Source organism: Pinus tabuliformis, chromosome 6 (assembly GCF_031772625.1).
Source record: "Pinus tabuliformis cultivar Carrire ecotype Pingquan chromosome 6, CPIR1, whole genome shotgun sequence".
NCBI classification, from domain to species: domain Eukaryota; kingdom Viridiplantae; phylum Streptophyta; class Pinopsida; order Pinales; family Pinaceae; genus Pinus; species Pinus tabuliformis.
Window position 1 is genome coordinate 987903977 of NC_142292.1, and position 26682 is coordinate 987930658.

Sequence of the window (26682 nt, forward strand, 5' to 3'; positions counted from 1 at the left end):
TATTTTATTCCAATTTCCATGAAAATAGCATGATTAAAAATACTAAAAATAAATCTAAACCACATTCAAATTTTCATGATGATAACCAAAGTTAAAATTAAAGAGTAAGAATAATAAAACCATAAGAATATCTAAACGGTTGAGGATAATGTTTTCTTATCCTAGTTTCGAAGATCTAACAGTTTTATATTTATTTTGAACGTGGTAATGTAATAACCTCTTCAATTATCAAAAATTCCTTCTGAAAAGGAATTTGATATTTCTATCTAAGTACTTGTAAAATTATATATATTTTAAAATATTTTATCTTTCTCGAGGAAAAAACATATTTTTTTTGGTTAAGAAAATGATACAATTTTTTTTATATATTTCGTGAAGGCGTTCTATAAGTGAGGATTAAGTTTGGTGTATTTGAGTCATTTTAAACACTTGATAGAGAAAAATAAAATAAAAAATACATGCTAACTGAGTAAAAAAAAGTTTCCTTTAGGGCAGTTATACATATATATAAACAAGACGAGCTGCGACGCAGCGAGTCCCTGCGTGAAGTTGATCCAGACCTCGATGTAACCCCTTGCCCAGCATCATGATCGACCACTTGCGCTTGGTTCTGGAGCCTGTGCTTGAATAAAAGCTTGAAGAAAACACTGTACAATTGCACCGAAAACGCAAACCATGATGAGAGGACAGCCCTCCAAGAGCTCCTGCCAGCCGAAGCGAGTGGCCTGGCCCATGGCCATTCTGGTGTGGGTCAGAAATCCTCCGACCGAAGGATGTGAAAGCACTTTCATCTGAGGCGCCCACCTCACGAAGAAGCTTCTGTACTTCACCTTCTCCAAAAAATCACAAGGCAGCGCAGCGGTCTGACCACGAATCAGATCAGGACGAATAGCCCACAGGAAGGGCTGCCTGCTTGCCTCCAACCCCCACGCGAATTCTAAGACTTCCTCCTCCGACATAACAGAGACGCTTCCAAAGCAAACATAAATAACAGAGTAAGGCTCCTGACTGTCCAGCCATTTGACGCAGCCAGTTTCTTCAGTCCACATGCTTGCAGAGACATCAGATATTGTATCATCTCCACATTGTGCCTGTAGAACAAGAGGACCTATAGTATACAAGGCAGGAAGTCTGTTCCGTAGTGCATCGAGTATAGGACCATCAAGCTCATCAAATGTATTAAGTATTACCAAGTCGGCTTCTAGAGTGGCCTGTGCTTGAATTTTGTTAAATTCAAATATGTAATAATAATTAGAATTCTCTGTAAGTAGTAGAGAACTGGGCAGATCTTTGACACGCAACGGAGGCATTCCAGGAATGCAGCTGATTACTTCTTCCTTGTATCCATTTGTCAAACATTTCTCATCTGCAGCAGCAAGCAATGCCATAATTCAAAGTTAGTTCTGTGTTAATCTACTGACTCGGGTAGGGTTAGTCAATATATAAATATATATACCTTTGAGAGGAATATAACCATTGTCGACGAGAAGAGGCATGAAGAAATAAGTGGAGAAACCACAAGCACTGTGCGTCCAGAAGGCCACTCTGGGAATTCCAAGCTTCCTGGCGGTCTTCTGCGGGAAAGAAAGCAATCCGTCGGAAACAATACAGGTGAGAGGAGGAACAACACCCTGTGTTTGCAAATGCTTCATTTCGTCAATCAGCTTGTCGAAATACAGAGGGACGTTATCAGTCAACGACCGACATAGCTCGGGTAATTTGGAGGTTCGGACATGCTCCGCAGGCAGGCCATCCGGAATAGTCTCGAATCTAAAGTCGGGCCGAGGTTTAACAGAATCGACTGATCCAGATCTGAGAAGGCGCTGTTGTATGTATTCAGTATTTACAAAAGTAATATAAAATCCTCGAGCATACAAGACTTTGGCAAGTTGCATCATGGCCTGAATATGACCCTGAGCGGGGAAAGGAAACATAAGAGCATGAGGACGTCCATTGACAAGCGCCATGCTAATGGCAGAGAAGCTGTGTAAAGCAACAACAACAAAAAAACAGTGGTAAGCCCAACTTGATGAGGGTGATACTGATATATACACACACAAAATCTGAAATTGCGGATCACGTGAGATTTGCTCTGCTGGATCTGCCTGGTAATGATCGTATAACTTGCCGAACAAGAAAACTATGCCGACCATCTTTCTTTTAACGTTTTCCAATTTGAAAACTTCTAAAGTTTCGTTGACTATATAGATAGTGGTTTGTCTTTTAACGACATAAAAAGCCGACAGCCTGTCCGTAACAGACCACGAATCCAACGGGCAGGACGAAACTGATGATACTGTAGCTTAAGGTTAAAATTCATAGCTTAGTTTAAATAAGAAGAAGAAGATAGAGACACTTTGGACATGAGCCCTGAATACAAAATAAATAGACCCTGAGAAAGTGTTGCATGATTCACTGGAAAAGCCCATCAAACTGCCTTCAGAAACTGCCTTCAGAAGTCAGATATAGTAAGGACATGTTGAATAGACCTACCAGTACCGAGTCGATGTATTTTTCTTGTTGATTCTACATCAACTGCAATAAAGAACCATTGTGAGGGGCATTGAACACCTGTCAATCAGGGGAGAAGATAGAGAAGATATACTCAGTAAAAAGTAGTGCAAAGCTAAATTGAAAAAATAAATTAAAGAAATAGTTTCCAAAATTCTTTCCTGCAGGCAAAGGCAGATTATGATTCACTTCCTTAACATCTTTTAAGAAATGTTACACATAATTCGTTGATGGCGGTGTATAAATATCCTCTCACGTGGAGCATTATTTCATGTCTTAAACATCGTTTAAGTAGTCATTCTGCATGTTATTTTTTCATGCATTCCATCGTTGAATCAATCCTCCGTGCCCCCGCCTTCCGATCTTCCGATCCCAAATTCCTCGCTTAGAAATATGCGTTACACTTAAAAGCTTATAATTATTTTTTACGTTTTAAAGTGGTATCAAATGTATTTGATTAATTAAGTTAAGTAATGTTTAAAAATGAGAATAAAAAACAAATTAATAAGATAATCCAAAAACTTGTGGTCAGAGTGAAAAGCTATTTTATTCAAAGATTTCAATGAATTATTTCAAATAAAGACATAGGCGCTTGGGGATGACAAAATGTCATAAGTTGGCAATCTGTCCCAGTGTGTGCGCATGCATTTTGACAGATGTCATTCATAACGTTACGAATTATATTTTCTATAGCCCATTTTGACAGACTTCCATTATATTTTCTATCTATAATTTCTAGTGGGTTTCGCACCGACCAAGCTTTTTGGACGAGCTCCAGATTTTTTCTATGGCAGACTGAGACCAGGTCTTAGGATTCAATGAGACCAGATATTCTAAGCTATCATCTCTCAAAGCATACTCGGGGTCTCCTGCACCAGCAAACCAATCAATCCAGGAGGGCGATCTTAGAAGCAGACAGTTTATTAGCAAAGCTCAGCAATGTCATTATTAGAAAGGTATATTCTCTTCGAACAGGACCCATTCGGATCATCCATCAGGCTGGCATTCAAGATTTCAGGGTTCAAGACCCATTCGGATCATCCATCAGGTTGGCATTCATGATTTCAGGGTTCAAGACCCATTCGGATCATAGAATTCGACCGCGGGTTGTCTTAGCACCAGGATATTCCAAATTTATACTTACAGATTCTCTTTAATGTAATACCAGTGCCGATGGCATGCTTTTTGGAGCCCTTGGAAAGTGCCCGTTGTGTGAGGGTCGATTGGAATATTCTGATGGTCAGTAAAAATGTCTAGGCTAGCAAAGGCACCAGCAATGGCAAAGCAAGCGTAGAACACCAGCAACAGTATTTCAATGGCCTTTCCTCTGCGAAGTAAAGGCAAGTTGCCCAAAATTTCTTGAGATGAAGAATAGGAAAATGTCCGGTTGGAAATTGCGTTGTTCTTGTTCACAAGTTATGGAAAGGTCTGATGAAATATTACCCTCTGAGCTTTAAAATGTTCTTGTAGTCCTCTGTGTATATTCTATGTTCTGTTGGTATAATAGAAATACTTGAAATTAATGCAATAATTGTGGAAACCTGTACATTCCATTCAGTATGCAGATAAGAAAACTTAATCTATTAAGCGATACATATTTTCTCCACGGCAACCTGCAAATCATTAAACAGGAAGAGAGCCATGGTACCACAAATACTTCATGATTGTTTTGTCATTCTGATATTATTGTTTTAGTCACGACTCATTTTGTTTCTTTTTTTTTCAATTCAGCTAAAACGCCAGAGCCCGCGTAGGTCAGAGAGGTTGGCACAGAGAGTTCCATATAAATCGCACTCCAACCTCCAGCCTGTTTGCTAAAAAAGGAAAGATATAGTGAGTAATCCTGGGTTTATATGGAATAGTTTAGCAACAACAGTATTTTCAGACAATAGTTTAACAATCATAATTTTTAATTTTTTCGGCTTTTATTGCTGTGCACGCTAGTAAATTAGCTTGATAGGAAAATTTATATCAAAAAACAAGACTCACCTATACACCAGGTTCGCTTGCAAAGAGATACATATCGACACCTCGTATTTGCTGGACCAGTCAGAATTGCTTGGGTAAGAAGAGAAAGGCACTTGGTATTAGCTATAACAATCGAAATTGCTTAAGGTAAATTATCTTGACGAGAAAAATGATATAAATTTGTCTATTTCTATGCTAATTCTACATGCATCACCTATTAATTTTGATTTTGGTTATGTTTGTTCGTGCATTTGGTCAGTGTTTTTATAACATTTCATATTCCAAAACTTTATATAAATTTGTCTATTTCTATGTTAACTCTACATGCGTTATCTATCAATTCTGATGTTGTTTATATGTTTGTTCCTGCATTTGGTGAGTGTTTTTATAACATTTCATATTCAAGAACTTGCTTATAGTAAGCTAAGATTGCAACACTATTTCTATCTGAAAAAATTGTCACACAATAAAAATAAAGACGGACAAAGATTGCTTCTCGAATACCTGAGCTTTGATGTCGTTCTTTTTTCATTTCAGGTAAAACCCCAGAGCCTGCGTAGGTCAAAGAGGCTGGCACAGCTGAGACGCGAAGGAACTATTAATGATCTTCCCGACAGCCGCAACAGCCCCTGTGTGCTTTCTCTTTCAGTACGCAAGCGAGATGGCGGTGCTGATGAAGCCACTACTGGACTACGCCTGGAATTGGCTCTGCCTCTTATGCTTACTATAACGCCTTTGCCGACAGCATCTGTTCTCCATGCAGAGTGACACGTTGAGCCTCCTCAGATAGCTCAAATGCAGGTCAAATGCAATAAGAACATGAAATGCCACAGATTTAATGCCAGCATTAGTTCAAACCCGTTAACGGTTAGCCAGAATGCAGGAGGCTTAAATTGGTTTTTAAGCTATGGTCGGGCCTCTTCCGCCTCGGGAAGAGGCCAAATAAGATGGCAAAAGTTAAGTTAGAAATGAAACTTTGGTTATCCGGCACAGCTCATTAATCCATCGTTTGAAAACTTTGTAATAACCAGCATATAACACAGTGTTTATTTGGGGAAACTAATGCTATCTGCCCCCGATCGATTACAATAGTCCCTGCCGAATGCCAGATGGCAGGGACTAATAAGGTTTTAAAGTACTTTTTTCCAAAGTCTTAAAAAAAATGATATATCAAAATGGGTGAGAGTGAAAAATATCTATGAAAGAGTGATGGTAGAATTCATTGATTTCAACTTTTTGTTCCCTTCATTAACCACAGCTTCTTAAGGCCTTCTTTAGAACGTTTACCTACATCTCGTTATGCTCCCTATAAACATGTTTGTAAGGAATATTATGAAAAGTAGCTTTAATACATAGCAACTCCTAAATAATGGAAGCATAAGCTGGTTGTGACACGTTTGGACTTCGATTTTTATTAGAAGCAAGGAGTCCCCGAAATCTTGAAGAGATACACATCCTTTTTCTTTTTCAAAGAGAAGTAAAACCTTAAGAGCCATAAGTTCTGAAAAATGATTTGAACCATATCCTATATCCATATCCATTGAGAAATAATGAGAATTAGAGAAGTATATGGCAACCACTCCCCCATAGATTCTATCCTCTCCTTGAGATGCATCATAAAAAATCCATAGATTAAAAATCCCCAGAGGATATTTTTTCCAATCTCTTCCTTAGTGATTATTCTTGGGTCACAGACTTGGGCTTTTTTGGAGGATTTGGAAATATTCCAAGGCTTTGAGAAGTAATATAGTTTGGAAAAGAAGGGGAGTCTTTAAATGTTCCCCTATTCCTTGGAATCTAAATGCCCCACAAAAAAAATCAGAGGCATTGTTATGTAATTTCTCAATGCATTGTTACCCAACCACGATCTGTAAGCCTCCAATATATTGCTTCTAGACTAGAAGGATGAAAATGAAAGTTATGCTTTGCACATATTCCAAACTTTCTTCATAAAAGGACATTCAATGGAAAGGTGTTAAACAAACATATAATTTTCCTTGTATAGAGTACACCGTCTAGGACCTTCCAAATTCCTTTTTTACAAGTTATCTTAAGTTGGGAACTTATTTTTTAGTAGACACCACATAAAAATGCAGGTTATGGCTAATAAATTGATATTCCACAATGGTTTCCACCACCAAGCTAGGTTTCCTCCATTTTTCAACAATAAGGTGAAGATACCCTAACTTGGTAGTGTAGATACTAAAGGGGGAATGGGCGCAAACCAAATCATATTCTATGTGTTGGGCATGGGATCCCTTGTAGCAGGTTTTGGGGCTTAAAGCCCAAGTTTTGGTCAAATATGGTGTAGAACTCTGTGAAGTACATGTGTGGAGCGTGAATTGTATAATCAAGTCATAGTGTTGTCCGCCCTAAGAATTGGAGTTTAATGTAAATATGTGTCGGCCTACCCATGGTCTGCAGACCATGGGATTCTATAAATAGAGCGAGGCTCTAAGTGTAAAGATAGCTAAGCTCAGGGAAGAATAGAGAGAATAACAAAGGCATGGTTAGAGCATAGAGTGAACGTTGAAGTGTACTGAGTCGTAGTGGTAGGAAGAGGCTCTGTAGCTGAGTGCGCAGAGGCCTAGTAGAGTTCATAGTTGAGTGCACAGACCCCTGCTATTGTGTGCGTAGGGTGGAGTCAGGTATGTACTTGGGATTAAAAGATAATAAAGAGAAGTTTATTCTGTGCATCTGTTCTAGAATCTTTATGTTGATGTTATAAATTGATTTTACTCTGTTTATTTACTGCGTGCAATTGATGAATACTCATATGAATGCTTATATGTGAATTTAACCTAAGTAATAAGCTAACGAAGACTAATTAAGGAGAACTTGGGTAAATGACACGGGTCACGCTGCGGCTAGAACTGCATGAAGATAGTATCACAGGGCGCGGGGTACATGCAGGTGTGCATAGCATAGTAAGTGCGAAGGTTGGACTGCGTACCAATCACCACGTATCAGACATCCCCAGGGTGTGGAACCCTGGTTCTAGCACCCTCCCATACTACTTCGGGTGAGACCCCAGTTCGCACTCCGCAAATTGTTGCCAAAAGGGCTAGTAGTACTGGGATTTGCTTCGCTAAATCACTTCGGAACCTGGGTCAGGTCCCACTAAGCAAACACTATCTTTAATCGAACATGGGCCATGTTTAAAGTTGTTATATATTTCCTCCACTCATTATCAAGATCCACTTGAATACTAAACTTCTCGGTTGATTTTCTATCCCTAGGACCAAATGGTAGTGGTTCCCTCATTAACAACTATATTTAGAGTACAAGTTCCATATCTATTTAGGAGGTTGATAAGACTTTGTGATATCTTGAATTATGGACCACCACAATTTGACCATGGATAAATACCCACCCTTAACTTCTTCCTATTCCCAACATTGCATTTATCCCTTCTTCGATCAAGAAGAAGGAAGAGATCACTACCTTCCAGATAGTTACCCTATTATTTTGGCCCTTGGATGGGAGTCTCAACCACTCTTTAGACGAATGACGAGGATGGATATTTTTAGATTGAACTATATCAATCCATATGTTGTGGGTAGTCAGTAAACCCCAACTACCCTTTTCCAGTAAGTATTTTGAAACAGAGGAAAAAATTTGAGGCCCCATCCACCCCCATGCTTTAGGAACTATGATTTATCCCACTTTACCCAAGTCATAAACAAATGATCCTTATACCCTGTCCAAAAGAATATTAGGCACACATTTCACATCTTCTCTAAAATTCCCTTTGGGACCCATATGAGGCCCATCTATTCGACATGGATTTCTTCCAAGGCTTATTTAATGAGCACATGTCTTCCTACTTGAGATCATCATCTCACACTCCAATCACTTTTCAAATTTTTCTAATAAAAATAACCAATCCTCTTTATTGTTATCATTAGGTATCAAATGGAAACCCAGATATTTTAAAGTATTATGAAAAGGACTGGAATTAGAATACAACAAGTTTTGAGAACATTGGAGCTCCATCTCATCTAGAATATGACTCATTAAAGATGGTTTTGAGATATTAATTTCCATGCTTGTGGGTCTTCTAAATAATGAAAAACCATGTTGTAGATAATCCAATTCTCTTTTAAATCTAGGATATAAAACGAGGATGTTGTTGACAAATAGAAAATGAGTGATTACAAAATTCCTAGCCACCACATTGCCCTGAAACAACCCCTTTTCCCTAACATCTAATAGTAGTTGAATGATATCACTACCCACAAGGAGAAAAAGCAAGGGAGAAAGGGAAAATCCTTTGTTCAACCCTATTTGAGCATGAAATAATGAGGACGTAGATCCATTGGTTAGAACAACAAAAGAAGTAAAAGAGAGACAACTCATGACCGAGGTGATGAAAGACGCCTCAAAACCTAGGTGTGTTAAAAGGAGGTAGATATAGATCTATGTTAGCCTCACTCTCATATGTTAAAAAAATTCTAAGTCCAAACAATTAAATTAATTTAGTTATTTTGACTTAGAATTTTTTAAACATATGAGAGTGAGGCTAACATTCCCCCCCTCAATGATAATTCAAAAAGACTTAAAATCAAAAGGAAATTGGTTATATTTCACTAGGTCTAACATTCTTCTATGTTAAGTCACATTGCATTAAATTTTAAAGGGATTGAGTCGATCTATGAGTTTTTTTATAGGACCCAGGACACATGCAACTCAGAAAAGAACTTAAAACAAAACCACCTTGCTAGAGACAATATTGAAGGAATTTGGTCAACCTTGTGTCCCCAAGTTTGCTTTACCCAAGCATTAAGAGAAGAAATGCTAAAGTGACAGCCCTTGGCCCAACCCACCATAGCATGATCAAAATTTCATTCAATATTGTGCATCTAAATATCACCAACTAATGCCATTCTATCCCCTCCCTTTTTCCAGATGGTACAGTCGATCTATGAGTTTTTTTATAGGACCCAGGACACATGCAACTCAGAAAAGAACTTAAAACAAAACCACCTTGCTAGAGACAATACTGAAGGAATTTGGTCAACTTTGTGTCCCCAAGTTTGCTTTACCCAAGCCTTAAGAGAAGAAATGCTAAAGTGACAACCCTTGGCCCAACCCACCATAGCATGATCAAAATTTCATTCAATATTGTGCATCTAAATATCACCAACTAATGCCATTCTATCCCCTCCCTTTTTCCAAATGGTACAGTGAGACTTCTTCTTTCTAGGCCTGATTACCAAGTTTTGATTTTCTCCACCCTATTCTTTATTCTTCTGTGTAGAAACAACTCTACAAAAGCCCTAATTCTTGGTTTTACCCCTAGATCCACCACATACTTGAGCCATGGAGTAGAGCTATTGAAGGGACTTGGGAGGGTTTTAATACCTGTTGCATATGTCACGAAGATAGAAACTAGAGGGGCATGACTCAACACCCCATCCACAGATACCATGTATCCTGCAAATTACAACACATCTACTAGAAAATCCCCTGCTACAAAGAGCTTTGAATGAGAAACTATCGAGAGGGGGAACCTTTGGGATCCTGCTTCTAAAGCTAGGCCATCCATGGACAAATCCACAACCCAGCCTAGAGACTGAACCACCGACAAATTTTGATAAGGAATATTTAGGAAGTGCTCTAAGTTTGAGCCATTTAGTATAACAAAATTCTCAATCTCGTATTCAGACACCATCGCAGGGCCACTCGATAGCTATACTTGGCCCTGGTCTGAGCCATCTCCACCACCCACCAGAGACATGACACCTAGGTCTGACCAACTTTCACTACCTTCCATGGTGTCAATAGTAACAAAGGGTGAAGAGACTAAATGAGTTATTTAGAGCTTGGGTTGCGAAAAAGGGAATAATTGCTTGAAGATTCCACAAAGGAGAGAAACCCTTTTGGAAGGATTCCAATGCAGTCTCAAGGAACGTGAAGCCTGATTGTGCTATCAATATTGTCATTATCAACTCATTTTCCAAGGGGTCCTTTGGCATGGCGTGGAGAGACTTCATGAAACTCATGTCGAAGTACCAAAATTCGATATCCCTCATATAGATCATTGAAAAAATTCACTAATTCATATTCCATTGGAACCTTTGCAATGTGCATATGACCAAGGTTTGGAAAGGGGAGAGACACCTACCTTGGTATGCTCGTTAATGCAAAAAACAGAACCCCATGTGATATTGTCACGAGGGCTTCACTCAATGACCCTATGATCTATCGCGTGCATTCGTGGCATATTAAACAATACCCTTAATTTGACTACATATTGAAAAATAACCGTAAAAATCACATTATTTAACCCCCTACCAATATGAACCCAATACACCTTCTAATTAAAAAAACCCATACTTCCACTAGATAATGCAAGTATCTATTTTTTCATTAATATTTTTTATACCCCTTTATATTTTTTCATTAACTTTAAGCTCAATTTTTTATACCTTCCAAAATAAAAACCCTTTGGCCCCTATATATCCCCCAATATATTATGCCATTTTTTCCTCAATATATATCCTCCAATATGAACCTAGGTGGTATGGTATTGCTCCTCAGTAAAGCCCCCTTCATCAATCCCCTTACATCTTGTGGTGTGTTGAAACTTCAGAAGCTATCCTAGATTTCTCAATTCAATCATTTTGAAAATAATATTATCATTAACTTCAAAATTTTTCTATTTTTATTTTTTTTAGGATGCATTCTTCGATATTTTTTATGATAAACCTACTTTTTCTCCCAAAAATGAACAAACAATTTTTTATGGTAAAAGCGTTAGTTATATTTTTTTTTATCATCACTATAAATTTTTTAATAATTTAGAGAAAAAGGCTAAAGAATTCAAATATTATATATTATATATTATTATATTAATGTAGTAATATTTTTCCATCCATGGTTTAGTAATAAAATATTTTTAATAGTAATTACAATTATATTTATAAGAAATTAATTATGTCAATATATTTTCTCATTTTAGAATAGTGTTTCTAGAAATTCAATTTAATTATCAATAATGCAACATGGATACTCCTTGGATGAGGATTTAATCTTGGCTAAATATTTAGAATATTCTTAAGAGTAGTCACAAATAAAAGGTTTAGATTTATCTTAAAAGTAGTTATGATCTTTCTTCTATTGATTAATTAAAAAAATTGCTATATAGACATGTATATTATGAATATGAGTTATGGTTTTTTGGGCATGTGGTAGTAGCAAGTCATGATCACTTAGCCCATCATATTATAATTAAAAAAATTTAAAAATAAAGAATCTCCATGATAAAGTAAAGTGAATTTAGAACCTTCTTACATACTATTTTATATATATGTTTAATTTTTTTTATAATTAATAATAATAATTAAAAATAAATTATAATTTACTTAATTTTTATAAATTTTTTTTAATATTAATATTTCCGAATCAACGATAAAATTTCAACCTTTAGCCCCTCGTGAACCTAAAATCTCTGGTGTAATCTTAACATCATATCAAACATCATGGCTGCTCTGTTAAGAATCCCTTGGGCTCTTTTTACGATTTGCCCTTATGTAAAGTATGCACATATGACACGCAACTGCTACCTTTTTCCCTCCATATATAATTTGCTTCGCCCTACCTGAACTGCTATTCTTCAGGGATGCTCATATATGGAGTGGAGGCGGATAAATCACGTCGGTATCCGAGGCGTCCGATTCGGGGGCGATATAAGCAGCATATGATGAGAAATCTCCTACACGCAATTCGGATTTGGGGATAAGCTCTTTTGAAGTACATGGTCGTTTTCTCGAGTCGATCCGGATCGTTTCCACCAAATCGCTCAACTGCCTGCCCGGAGGGAAGTACAGTGCGATGGGGGTCGCCAAGAAGCAGAGAACAATTACCAACTGCAACATCTTTAATTATTATCTCATAATGGCATTATGATCTTCTTCACCTTTCTTATGGGTCTCCTGCTCGCCGAACGAGTTAGCCACTCTAAACTCGTTTTTGGTGATAATAATCTAACGATCGCAGTGGGAATGGTAGTTGAGTTGTTAAAGCACTGTTAATATATTATATTTTATTTAAAAATATAAAAGTTCAGATTTCATCTACACGGCTAGTATAATTGGTTCTATTTTGTTGACAGGTATTGGATTCTCCATCACTAATGTTTATCTAGTTGTAGATTTCTCCGAGTTGCAGGCAGAAAGCTAATCTTAAAATAAACTTCTCTTCATCTTCTGAAAACTAATAAACTTATATACCGTTTTAGGAATTCCAAGATAGAAAAGTTTTCCTTATTATATAAATTTCATAGGTTTCTAAATTATATAAACGAAACCCTAAATTTTTAAATTATATAAACAAAATTTTTTATTTTTAAATTATATAAACAAATCCCTTATTGGAGTGTGAGCTGCACTCAAGGGACATGCCTTCGCCCGTAATTTAATGCATATTTATAAGATATCTAAGGCTATCCTCCGCATGCAGCCTCCACATGCAAGCAACACTTGGAGAGGTGGCGGTGCTCATGCGAAGGTTTATTGCCAACCTTGAAGGTGGGAGAACCATTAAGACATGCGTTAAAGTGAGTTTCTCCTCCGTTGCGCTGGGCAATTTGGCTTGTGTCCTCTATTCACTCTAGATTAGGTCCGAGCCGTTCGTTCCAGGGAAAATACAGTTTCAGTCTCCTTATGGTCTCGAACTTTGTCACTAGTATGTCCCCACTCTTAATTTTTCTCCCTCTTCATACATGGATGTTTGCATCTGCTCTCCGATCTCTGGGATGCATGGTAGTGTGGTAGTTTGGCGAGATTGGAACAACAAGTTCCTGGATTATGGCATTGTATGTTTTTTGTTATGTGTTGAGTCATTAGTCTTTTATGTCCCATGTCTGTGGTCTATGAGATTTTGTTGTCATGTATAGGTTCAGGTGGAGTTCCGCTGACGGGTTACTGTGTGTCTCACTGTACTCCCTGCTTGGATTATTCCAAAATTTTAAAGGTTTTGGTTTTTGTCCATTTCTGTTTGTCTCTCCACTATTTTGAATTTGTATGGGTTCAGAAGAAGGCCAATGTTGTTTGTAAACACTGGCCTGGCCTTAGTCAGTACAGGGTTGTGGTTTGGGGAGCTCTGTTGGAAATGTTTAGTGTCAGTCCAACCTTAGTGGATAGGGTATGTTGTAAATAGTTTCATTGTCTAGTTGTTAGTGGGCCATGGTCATGGGGCAACTCTCGGCTCAAATTCTGTCAGTATAGGCCTGACTATGGGCAATTCGGTTCCGTTTTTGCACCCAGGGCATATTGTATTTGGTTTCAGTGCAAGGTTGTATGTCGGTTGTGGTTAAGGGGTAGCTCACGGCTCAAAAGTGATTTCTTTCTTCGGTGCACAGTTTTGTTGGATGAATCGATAAAACATGAGACTCGCTGAGACAATTCTGGGATTTTTAACGTGGATGGTATTATCTGTTATTTTAGGCTCGTTAGTGGGCATTGGTGGAACAGTTGTAGAAGTGGGCCTGTAACGCTATGTTGGTTGTCGGTTGACAATAAGCTTCTGAATTGGTTCCTTATTTGGTTGGTTTCTTTTATAATATCATTGATTGGTCTTAAGGGCCAGAGGGACCCTTGGCAACGTCGTGCTTCTAAGCTTCAACTCTATTTGGGTCAACCTCCAGATCTCGACATGGGACAACATTTGATTGGTAGGTGCCGAAATATTGTTCGCGCCTCTAGAAAATGAAGGAATGGACGGGAAGGTCGTGGTTGTGGGAAATACAGGAAGACCTCCTCTTCTCATAATAGTTAACCCAACTCATTTGGGGGGACTGTGCATGGGCGTAAATTGACCTCCCATTTTATTAAGGAAGTCGATCATGCTTATTAATCAAGCAATTCAAATCTCGTCAAGCAACTTACACCGATTGGGAAGATGAGATATGACATACAAAGGAGGGATTGGAAATTGATTTAGAAGAATGGAAAACTTTGATTCCTCACCCCTGGCAACACCTGTGGCGGATCCTCTCAATAAAAACAAATAGTCCACCTGTTTTGGATGATCAAGAGCATTCTGGATAAAGCCTTGGAGTAGTTTCCACCTGATATGAATTTGGCCCCCATGGACATTCAGATTATACCAAAGAGTTTCAAAAGATCTAGTTTCAATTGCAGGAGTCGAATGGTCGTCTCAGCCGCATAGAGCAGAAAATCCCATGTATTCCCCACACGGAGCTGTCAAGTTTGACTATGAAGGACCGTGGATTCAACTGATGATGACTTGTGGAAGTGCATCTTTGGCTATAGTTTCGTATGAAAAAATTTCAATTTTTTAGGCATATTAGTAGTAATGTTTATAGGTATCTAGCAAATAGGAAGAACAAAGAATCTCATACATATATAGCATGGTGTGTTAGAATTATTTTTTTCTTTTTACTTTTTTGGATGGCATATTTTGCGGTTAGGTGGCCACCTACTTTATGTTAGAAAATTAATGAAAATGTACCACCAAACTTACCAAAAAAAAATTAAAATTATATAAACAAAACTTAAATTTAGATTTTTAATAGATTTTTTATAAAAAAAAATTGAAAATTAATATCTCCACTTATTGATATATGGTTAGAAATAAAACTAACAACATAAAAACTATTAGTTGATTATTTCTTAAAAAACCCTATTGGATAAAAAAACCATCAATGGTTACATTTCATGTTTCATTAACCAAATATAAATAGATAATTTTCAATTCAGCTTGTGTTATTTTAGAGGATTTAGAAAATAAAGTAGCATTTTTTTATCCATACATAGTTGAAAATTTCACCTTGAGGATTTAGAAAATAAAGTAGCATTTTTTTTATCAATACATAGTTGAAAATAAAATTAATGACATAAATAATACCCGTCGGAAAATTTCACCTTGAGGATTTAGAAAATAAAGTAGCATTTTTTTATTATCAAAACATAGTTGAAAATATAATTAATGACATAAATAATACCCGTCGATAAAATATAAATAAAAAATATATGTATGGTAAAGTAAATGTTGTTAACTAATAAAAATTTAAGAAAAAATTAAAATTGCACTCGATAGGTTTTACAACTTACCTTTAAAAGATAAAAAATACAACCCATGGGCCTGCTTACTGTACAAGTTGGATTGAAGTGCTCGAATATATATTGGATCAAGGTGTGAAGTTGGGTCAATGTTCTTTGGATAGTTGTTGGTGAAATGAAATGAGTTCCCCATAACATATTTCTTTATGTTTTATTAGAAAAACCATGACAAAGCATTGATCTTGGTCTTGGTTATTGCCTCGATCAAGGTCTTGATTCTTGATTATGATTTGGCCTCTGTTAAGGATTTATTTAACTTTCATTACGATTTTGATCAATATCATCTCAACCAAACCTTTGATTGAGGGTTTTTGGAACTATGATGGGGAAATTGCTCGCGAAAGTGATTTACATATTAAATATAGTAAAAAAGATTGTAAAATTAACAAGATGTTTTATTGAAACTCAAAAAACATATAAAAATGTGTGAAACCCATCAAATTTAAAACATAAATCTGTTTAGAAATCCCAAACCTTATATAAACTAATACATATACATTTTTGTTAAAATAGTGAAATAAAACTTCATGAATTCATTAAAAGAAAATTATATTACTTTTATTAAAAAAAATACTCCAAAAATACTGTATATACAGATTTCCATATTTATAACCTATAGAATTTGTTAAACTCGTTAATTGTCTTATGAAAATACTTCTTAAATGTATCATGTATCAAGTACTTTACCAGCTTATTGCTTTTTTCTCACAAATAAGATATGATCTTTCACGATATCCACATTGCACTTCATGCTAAAATAGTCTCATGAATATACTAAGCCTTTATTATGATGAGAGTGTTGGAATCACTCAATGGTAATAACTTTTATATATTATTAATATATATTTCTTAATTTCTTTATGGGCAATTATGGGCTGGTGTGGGTTTATAAGAATAATCAAATTGTGAGCATGTTTAAAATAATTTATTTGCATTATTAAAAATATAATAAGTTAAAATAAAATAATATTTTTTTATAGTAAAATAAAAAAAAAAGTGTTTTTATATAATAGTATTTTTTATTATTTTAATAATATTTATTTTATTCTTAAAAAAGAATTTTATTCATTAAATTACAATTTATAGGACTTTGCTAATGTTTCAATTTTAATAATTTTATTATCATTATACATTTTATTAATAAAATTCAACTATTTAAATTTAATATCATGAAATGTCAAACTCAACTTCTTCTCATTCTCTCTTTTAATATTATAATCATTATTACTTATTACTTAAAATTATAGCATCAAACTTATATTTATTCAACTCAATATTTTTAAAATAATAATATCAAAATCTAAATATTAAAGCATGAATATAAAATATTCAAAGATATAAATTTCAATAAGAAAAAAGATAATAAATATTACATAGATTTAGATTTAAATATGGCAATTCTATAAAAATTAAAAAACTCAAATTCATATTTTAGTTTTTAAAAAACATTTTTTCTTAATTTACGTGTAATGTAATGAGTCTTCATCCAACAATCATTTTTAAATAAATAATATTTTATTAAAATGTTGTTTCGATATAAAATTTTAATAAATTATTTTTATTAAAATATTATTAAAATTTTATAAAAAAAAATAAAAAAAATTGTCAATTTTAAAAATATTGGAAAATTTAAGGGGTAGTAGGTGCAAAAGACTCTGGAGAAACAACCACTCATCTGTTCATTGATTGTGATTTTGCCAAAGAACTTTGGAAATTAACTCTTCTTGGATTGCACGCCTTCCCTCCCCAGCACAGTTCCGTGGCAGATCTCTTTACTGATTGGTTTCAATGTTATCCTCATAATATCCCCAATAATTCACTCTGGTTTCACATTTGGCTCTCCATCCCCAAATTTGTATGTTGGGAAATCTGCCTTGCCTAGAATGACTCGATCTTCAACAACTCTACTTGCTCTCCTGCTAAATCTGCCTCTATTGCAAAAGCTTTTCTTCTTGAAACTGTCCTCCTGCATTCCCAAAAATCAAACTCCTCCCTCCTCCCCACAGAAAAGGCATGGCTGAACCTTCGTAGCCCTCATCCCAAAAGCAAAGCCCATTCCCTCCCCCTGCCCCTCCCCAATCCATCTTGGAAAATTAGAGAACCTCAAGCCTCCTTTCAAGCTTGGTGGAAGACCCAAAACACAACTTCAATCTTTTTCGACGGTGCCTCCAAGGGAAATCCTGGGGCTACGAGAGCTGAAGGAGTCATCTACTTCTCAGACAATCCCAGAAAAGTTCGCTTTTGTTGGGGGCTTGGTATTCGCACAAACAATCAGGCAGAGCTCCTTGCTCTCACAAAAGCCTGCCAAATTGTCCGTGATAAAGGCATCAAAGAATGCCAAGAATTCGGAGATTCCGAAATCCTCATTAAGAAGATCACCTTGGACGACCAGTTCAACAACGCCATTCTCAACAGGTCTCTAAAACGGTTAAAGATAATTCTGCAAGATTTCACTTCCTTCAAAATATATCATATTCTCAGAAGTTTGAATAGTGAGGCAGATGAAATGGCAAACAAAGGATGTCTCTTAGCACCTGGAGCTCTCAACATCAATGATAAAAGCTGTATCCCATATTGTATTCCTTAATCCAAGCGCAAAATTGAACAAGAAGCATTTAGATGCAAGGAAAAGCTGTGTAAAGACGGTTGATTAAGCCTAGGCCCAACCATACTTCAAATAATAAATTATATCCGTTACAATTAAAAAAAAAAAAATTATAGCATCAAACTTATATTTATTCAACTCAATATTTTTAAAATAATAATATCAAAATCTAAATATTAAAGCATGAATATAAAATATTCAAAGATATATTTAATTTCAATAAGAAAAAAGATAATAAATATTACATAGATTTAGATTTAAATATGGCAATTCTATAAAAATAAAAAAACTCAAATTCATATTTTAGTTTTTAAAAAATATTTTTCTTAATTTATGTGTAATGTAATGAGTGCTTCATCCAACAATCATTTTGAAATAAATAATATTTTATTAAAATGTTGTTTCGATACAAAATTTTAATAAATTATTTTTATTAAAATATTATTAAAATTTTATAAATAAAAATAAAAAAAATTGTCAATTTTAAAAATATTGGAAAATTTAAGGGGTAGCAGGCGCAAGAGAAAAATAGTGATTTTTTATGCTACCATAAAAATAGAAGCACAATTTGTGTGGGATTAGGAACAACAACAAATAATCAAGGTGAGTTCCTCACGTTATGACAATGTCTAACTCTAGCAATTGATTAGAAAATTCAGGAAATATTGATATTTAGCAACTTGATGATAATTATTCAACTAGTATGGGAGGCATACCATCACTCCAAAGTGATCTTCTCTTCCATAGAGATGAAAATCCTACCCTAACTTCACCATTTTACAAATGTAGAATTATTTCATGTGTCCAAAAATTGAAATACATCAATAGACACTTTAGCAAATCAAGGATCAAGATTTGCTCAAAGAACATTAGAACAAAATAATGACTATACAATAAAATCTTCCTTTGCATGAGGTTTCCAAATATTATAGTGATATCTTTAATTTAATTCATAAATAATTATCGAGGAGGGAAGTTGAATTATGTTAGAAGCATGAGATACGAAGACAATTCAATACATTAGAATTGTGAGCCCATAAGGTTTGGCAGCCATCACTTATGGATTGGCCCCGATCATCTCCCAACACCTCATCATTAAGGCCAACACACCATCTCCATCTCCACCTGGTGTATCATAAGATTTGTGTTGGGTTATGATAGATTGTCAAGGCAAAGACACTTATTTTGAATCGTCCTGGAGTCATTTCTCTATTCTCGTCGTAACAAGTGGTATTTCAAGCAAGGAACTCACACTTGTTTCACCTTGGATTTATTGGGTTTGCATTCAATGGATATTTAACAAGGTATAGTTCATACTTTTTTCTTCAATTACTATAGTGGGATTTCTTAGTTTCACGCCTACACGATCAATATTTATACCCCCTTTGGGCTATAAGATGGCCATGGTTTGACTATCTCATTCCTAGTCTTAGTCAAGTCTGTCTCTATGAATTGGTGACACTATCGAACACATTTATCATGGAGACTGTTGGTTCTTCTTCCCATGAGCCTAACACTGTAAATATTAATAGAATTCTAAAATAGGGTTCTTGAGGTGATGGAGAGCATGAATATTTCTTTCAGATAGAGATAGGAAGCAAAGGCAAAGTCCCTTAATTCATTGCAAATGATAACCAATTCTAAGCTTGAGCTTATGTAAATCAAAATTGTTCGTCTCCTGCATGAGTTAAGGAGAGAACTAGCAACTATGCATTCCAAGATAACAGAGATGGAGGATAGATATATTTCAATTCCTCAGTTCTCCCTAGAAGATACGAAGTTAGGCGATGAAGGAGTAAGGAATAGAGGAAGGTCAACCCAAGTTCTAGAGCAACCAAGTTCAATTAATGAGGTGCAATGGCATTGAGTTTTGGAATTCCTATCAATTTTTGTTTTTAATACAATGAAAATATAGTTTTTATTTAATTATATTTATTAGAATATCTATGAGATATCCCTTTATAATTATTGAGAAAATATATTACAATCTTAAATTACAAGGGTATTGGAACTCATAATATGATGCAGGAGCATCCAACTAGGGCACCATGACCAGGTGTTGGTCTCTGCCAAGGTGGAAAGTTTTATTAGCGAATTGGTTTCTTTATGTTCAGTTTGTCAAAGTAGGATGTAGGACTTTGTTTTTCTTTTTAATCTCAGTATTAGTTAGGGACAGTTTGGTCGGTTAGGGTCACTATTTTGTTTGTCTTTAATAAACAATAGGTTAATAACTGTTCTTTCATTTTAGAGGAAAAAGACAAATATGTCTAATGTAAAATCTTGCAGTATGGGTAGAACCGAATACATGAATAGTTATGTAACTAATAAGAATTGCAACTGAAAAAGTAACTACACAGTTCAGGTAACTGTGGACAGAAGACATAAATGTAAAATCGAAAATCATTCGAAGGGTTCAACATTTTTCATACAATAATAAAAGGCAGAGAACAAGTTTATTTTCGAATCCATCCATCTGTAACAATTTTGTATTGTGTATCTATACTTCTTAACCATTAAATAATTCAGAATGACAAGCATGGTGCACGCATACAGTTTCATACATTTCCTCTCTTAAAGAACAGAGTACTGACAGATCGATTGCATTCAAGTTTTCCAAAGACGACAATGGACAAATAGTGAATAAGTCGTTGCAGGAAGAACTCAATGCAGCATAACTAACTGAACCAATAAATAAGCTCCTGAGCGCCAAGTGGACAAACCCCAAATAGAGGTAACCCGTGACAGTCTATCTCAGCACAATGTCTTTTCTTTTCCAACGGAACAAGAAACAAATATATATGTTTGTTATTACATAATAGTCCAGTGTTACTTTGCCGGACAAAATACACAAAAATAATTTCCATCAAACAGAGCAAACCCTAGTCGAGGGTTTGATACAAGAAACCCTCATATCCAGTTATACAGTTATAATGAAAAAACTTACAAACAAGGCTGTAACAGAGGTGAACCCAGATCGCATAGCAACAGGAGAAAAGAACCAACGAATGAATGTTGTGGCTCAGTCAACGAAACCTACAGACCCTAGTTTCAACCATAAGAAGAATACAACGACAGAGCCTATCGGATAGGAATCGAAGAGTTCGAAACTGTCCACATCCAAGGTCGAACCTTGACCTGCAAGACCAAAGTAGGCAAAACCTGTTAATCCAACCGTGAACAAAAGAGAATGAAGAGAAATATAGTTGAGCAAAGGGAGAACAAACCATTACCTGGGGATGCATTTTCACAAAGAAAACGCAGGCTATTGAGCCACAGAACACGGAGCCCACCTGCGACAAAGGGGCAACACATTGTTAGCATTGGAACTAGACAAAAATAGAAGTGAAGCATGGAAGGTTAAATTTCCTAAGGAATAAGAGCACAGCGAGGTCACCGTGCCTGTAACCTGGAGCATGCAGAGACATTAACAAAAAAAAATGATTAGTCGAACCATAGCAAAGAAAATAAATAGCAGAACAAGAGAAATTGAGAACCAGACATGACCAACCAGTGGTCGTTTCCTTGCTCGAACAAATAAAATAACAATTTGTGCCTAGAAGCCGAATAGAAAAACCTCCAAAACGCATGACAGAGCCGCGCTAGCAAAGAAGATAGCCACCACCCACACAGGCAGAGCCTGTAGCTCATTATTCATTCACAGATAGCACAAAAGACCATTACCCAAACAAACCTTCATTGAGTTCACCATGCAGAACAAAAAGTCAAAATGATGGAATGCCAAAGAAATGCCAAGGGTTTTGCCAAATTGAACAAGCGGGAAACGAGGACTGAGGTAGGTACAAATCAACTGTCGCATTAACATTTAATCATAAATGATTTCAACCACCGTGGAAAATATCTTATGATTAAATGTGTGATTAGTGCCTAATTGCAACCCAAATACAAGTTATCAATCAGCGTCGGACAAACTTTGGATAAAGTTGTATATTGGAGTGTGGGCTGGTCCCATCATAGTGGTATCAGAGCAGAATTTAATGTCATTTTGAGAAATGGAGGTAGGAAGGCGAGGTCATGGAAGAGGTGTTCGAAGGATAGGAAAGGAAGCACTGAGAGAGGAGATCAGGATTCTTACCGCCCGTTTGGAGGCAGTTGAAGCGGGGAGAAGAAGGGATCCAAAGATAGGTGATGATAGCGAGAAGGAAGCTGTAGCGACAACAAATGGATCAGATGGATAGGGCTTGGAAATGAGACTGTTGAGGTCAGTCTTAATGGAAAGCAGTAAAGCCAAACCAGAACTCCCAAATTATGATAGTAGCTTGTCCACAGAGGTTCTGTTGGACTGGATACACTTGCTGGATAAGTATTTCGAGTGCGAGGAGGTCAGTGAAGACTGCAAAGTTAATTTCGCTGCGACAAATTTCAAGGGACATGCAGCCTTGTGGTGGGACAGTGTCCAAATAGAGAGAAGGAGATTGAATAAGTTTCCAATCAAGAACTGGTCAAGGATGGTGGCCAAGTTGAAAGGCAGATTTCTGCCTAAGGATTACCAAATTGCACTACACAAGCAAGTGCAGAATCTGAAGCAGAAAGGGATGACAGTAAGGGAGTACACTGAGGAGTTTTACCGAGTGAACTTAAGGCTCGATTATACAGAGGACACCACAGAGGAGACAGCCAAGTATGTAAATGGTTTAAGGTTAGAAATCTTAGATGAAATTAGTATTCTATCTCCGAAAAACATTGAAGAAACATATCAGAGTGCTATGAAAGATGAAGAGAAAATTACTAGAAAGAAAAATGCCAGGGGAGGACGAGGACCCGGCAGAGGAAGAGGCTAGTCCTATGGTAGAGGGCGAACTACTAGCAGTAATGAGGAAGGCAGCAGCTCTAAAGCTTTTGGAACAATAGAAAGAGGGGATAGCACAAGAGGAGCTAGGCCAAATCAGCGAGGCAGAGGAAATGGCCGAGGTAGAGGAGTTGGTTATCAATGTTACAGGTGTCATAAGTGGGGACACAGATCATTTGAGTGTCCTAAGGCAGACCAAGCCGGACCGAGGGGTGCATATGTCTCCCAACCAGAAGAAGCAGAGGCACCTCCCGAAGAAGCAGAAAATGCTCCAGAAATAGGGGAAGCCTTAGTTTTGAACAAGGTGTTGTTGAAACCAACCAAAGAAACAGCTGAAAAAACCCAGTGGAAAGCTTTCTTCTGAACGGTTTGTAAGTCACACGGTAAGTGTTGTATGTTGATTATTGACAGTGGAAGTACAGATAATTTGGTGGCCACAGAGATGGTGGAAAAGTTGGGGTTGAAGCGGTTGAAACATCCCACCCCTTACAAAGTTTCATGGCTGCAAAAAGGTCATCAATTGCTGGTAGATGAGCAATGCGAAGTGGAGTTTCATATCGACAGATATAAGGATAAAGTCATTTGTGACATAATGCCGATGGATGTAAGTCACATACTGCTAGGCAGGCCATGGCAGTATGACAGGAAGGTGGTACATGATAGGAAGACAAACTGTTATAAGTTTGTCAAGGATGGGCTCAAGCACACGCTTGTGCCCATCAAAGATGAAGAAACATCAGGGAAAAGTCCGAAAAAATTATTGTTAATGAGCAGAAAATAGTTTCTGGAACAAGTTGAGGACAGCGAGGTGAGATATGTTGTTGTAAGAAGAGAAAATACGGCACTGCTACACACAGAGGTGTCAGATTTGCCCATGGAAATTCAACAGATGTTGCAGGAGTTTACTGACATAGTGGTGGATGATTTGCCAGATAAAATGCCCCCCAAAAGAAGCATAAGTCACCATATTGACTTCATACCCGGAGCAAGCTTACCAAATAAGGCAACATATCAGATGAGTCCCAAAGACAATGAGGAGATTAGAAAGCAAGTGCAGGAGTTGCTAGACAAAGGGTTGATAAGGGAGAGTTTGAGCCCTTGCGCAGTTCGAACAGTTCTCGCTCCCAAGAAAGGAGGAGAATGTCGGATGTGCACAGACTCGAGGGTCATCAATAAGATCACCATCCGGTACAGATTTCCATTGCCAAGGATTGACGACATGATGGATTGCCTAAGTGGGGCAACATATTTTTCTAAGATCGATTTAAAAATTGGGTATCATCATATTCGAATTTTAGAGGGGGATGAGTGGAAGACAACCTTCAAGACTAACGAGGGACTGTATGAGTGGCTGGTTATGCCATTCGGACTGAGCAATGCACCCAGTACTTTTATGCGGTTAATGAATGAAATGCTGAAAGAATACATCGGAAAGTTTGTGATAGTGTACTTGGACGACATATTAATTTTCAGCAAGACAAGGGAGGAACACTTTTGACATGTTTGAAAAGTGCTGGAAAAATTGCAGCAGAATAAGTTGCTGATAAATCTGAAAAAGTGTACTTTTCTGCAAAAAGAGTTGATTTATTTGGGCTTCGTAATAGCAGAAAACGAGCTGAAGATGGATCCGGAGAAGATTGCAGCGATAGTCAATTGGCCATCCCCAAAAAGCTTATTTGAGGTACGTAGTTTTCATGGGCTGGTGAGTTTTTATCGGAAATTCATAAGAAATTTTAGTGAAATCTGCGCACCTATGTTGGACACTATCAAAAAGGCTAGTCAGCCTTTTCGATGGACTGATGCAGCAGAGAGGAGTTTTTAGCTACTAAAGAAGAAGATCACAGAGAGACCGATCCTGAGATTTCCAGATTTTAAAAATCTTTTTCAGGTTGGCTGTGATGCTAGCAGTATGGCTATTCGAGCTGTACTTAGCTAGGAGGATGAACCTGTTGCATTTTTCAGTGAGAAGTTGAATGAAAGAAGGTAGAAATATTCATCCTACGACAAGGAATTCTATGCTGTCATCCAAGCACTGAAGCATTGGAGACACTATTTGCTGGGAAATGAATTTGTGTTGTTTTCAGATAACTTTGCACTGGAATATGTGATGCAACAGCACAAGCTGAACCACAAACATGCCAAGTGGGTGGAATCTTTGCAGAGTTTCACCTTTGTGTTGAAACACATCAGTGAGCAGGCCAACAAGGTGGCGGATGCATTGAGCAGGCGGACCTTACTTTTATAGGAGAGTATTGTACAAGTGCTGGGTTTTGAGAAATTGAAATATTTATATCAGACTGACACAGATTTTAAGGAGGCCTACGAAGCGTGCTAGAATCCTTTGGTGAGGGACAATAGTTCGTGGTTGGACTATAACTTGCAAGAGAAACTGTTTTTTAGAGGAGGATAACTATGCATTTTTGACTGCTCGATGAGAGAGAATATTATTCGGGAAAAGCACAGTGGAGGTCTAGCCGACATTTCAGCATAGAGAAGACACTCGAGCAGCTCAGTCATTTCTACTTTGGCCAAGAATGTGAAGGGATGTACAACGATTCGTGACCAGATGTAAAGTGTGCCACTTAGCAAAGGGTCACAGTCAAAACACGGGACTGTATACACCATTGCCTGTTCCAAGTAGACCATGGGACTCAGTCAGCTTGGACTTCGTCTTGGGTTTGCCAAGGACACAGTGGAGTTATGAATCGGTAATGGTAGTAGTGGACAGGTTTTCGCAAATGGCGCATTTCCTCCCTTGCAGAAAAACCAGCGATGCCACTCACGTGGCCCACTTGTTCTTTACAGAGATTATCAGGCTACATGGTTTGCCTAAATCTATTCTTTCTCACAGGGACATGAAGTTCACAGGGCACTTTTGGTGCACCCTGTTGAAGAAGATGGACACACAGTTGAGTTACAATTCTGCTTATCACCCGCAGACCGACGACAAACAGAGGTGGTAAACAAAAGTCTGGGAACCTGCTACGAAGCTTGATTGGTGAGAATTGACGAATGTGGGATCGAGTACTTGCCCAGGCAGAGCTCGCTTATAACGACTTGCCCAATCACAACACGGGTTGTAGTCCTTTTCAGATCTTGTACAGCATGCATCCTCGCGGAGTGCACGAAGTGCGAGATCTCGGACAGCAAGAAAGGCGAAGTGAAAATGGGGAAGATTTCACTAACGCGATGCGAGATTTACATGAGCAGGTGAAAATTAAATTGCAGGACAACAGCCAAAAATATAAACAGCAAGCAAATTCAAAAAGAATGGAAGTGCAGTTCAATGTGGGAGATGAAGTATTCACGCATTTGCATAAGGAACGCTTCCCTAGAGGTGCATACAACAAACTGAAGTACAAGAAGATAGGTCACTTCCAAAGTCCTTCAGAAATTTTCAGCGAATTCCTATGAGATACAGCTACCACCAGGCATAGGCATTTCACCCATATTTAATGTGGTAGACCTGTTTCCCTACACTGCTGACCCAGAAGAAGAAGAGAGAACCACATGACCTACATGGAATACCCAGGATGGAAGTGAAACTTGGATGAAAGAAATGACTTATGTTCAGCCTCCCGAGATTGAGAGAATCCTCAACACTCAGGTGGCCAAACAAACTCGGTGGAAGCAGTATTTGCAATACCTGGTCAAGTGGAAGAACTATCCTATTGAGGACGGTTCGTGGCTTGATGCCAGGCAAA

The 26682-nt window shown here is 37.1% G+C and overlaps 2 protein-coding genes across 9 annotated transcripts; one reads left to right on the forward strand and one right to left on the reverse strand.

The window, feature by feature from the left end:
• Positions 1 to 536: 536 nt before the first annotated feature.
• Positions 537 to 5166, reverse strand: LOC149262308 (7-deoxyloganetin glucosyltransferase-like). Of its 8 annotated transcripts, none has more exons than XM_089423963.1 (6): positions 4984 to 5166; positions 4501 to 4569; positions 4160 to 4318; positions 1457 to 1983; positions 1160 to 1366; positions 537 to 1108 (listed from the first exon to the last, which is right to left on the reverse strand). In XM_089423963.1, exons 3-6 carry the CDS (start codon positions 4171 to 4173, stop codon positions 585 to 587), a joined length of 1272 nt encoding a protein of 423 aa, XP_089280089.1. In that variant the 5' UTR covers positions 4174 to 4318; positions 4501 to 4569; positions 4984 to 5166; the 3' UTR covers positions 537 to 584. The 8 variants fall into 8 exon arrangements, with proteins under 8 accessions (XP_089280089.1, XP_089280047.1, XP_089280055.1 ...); XM_089423921.1 differs by adding an exon at positions 2494 to 2571 and having other exon boundaries at positions 537 to 1366; positions 4984 to 5165; XM_089423929.1 differs by adding an exon at positions 2494 to 2571 and having other exon boundaries at positions 537 to 1366; positions 4125 to 4318; positions 4984 to 5165.
• Positions 5167 to 25990: 20824 nt separating this feature from the next.
• Positions 25991 to 26392, forward strand: LOC149262309 (uncharacterized). The gene has a single exon (XM_089376959.1). The coding sequence runs from the start codon at positions 25991 to 25993 to the stop codon at positions 26390 to 26392; it is 402 nt and encodes a 133-aa protein (XP_089233085.1).
• The last annotated feature ends 290 nt before the right edge of the window (positions 26393 to 26682 follow it).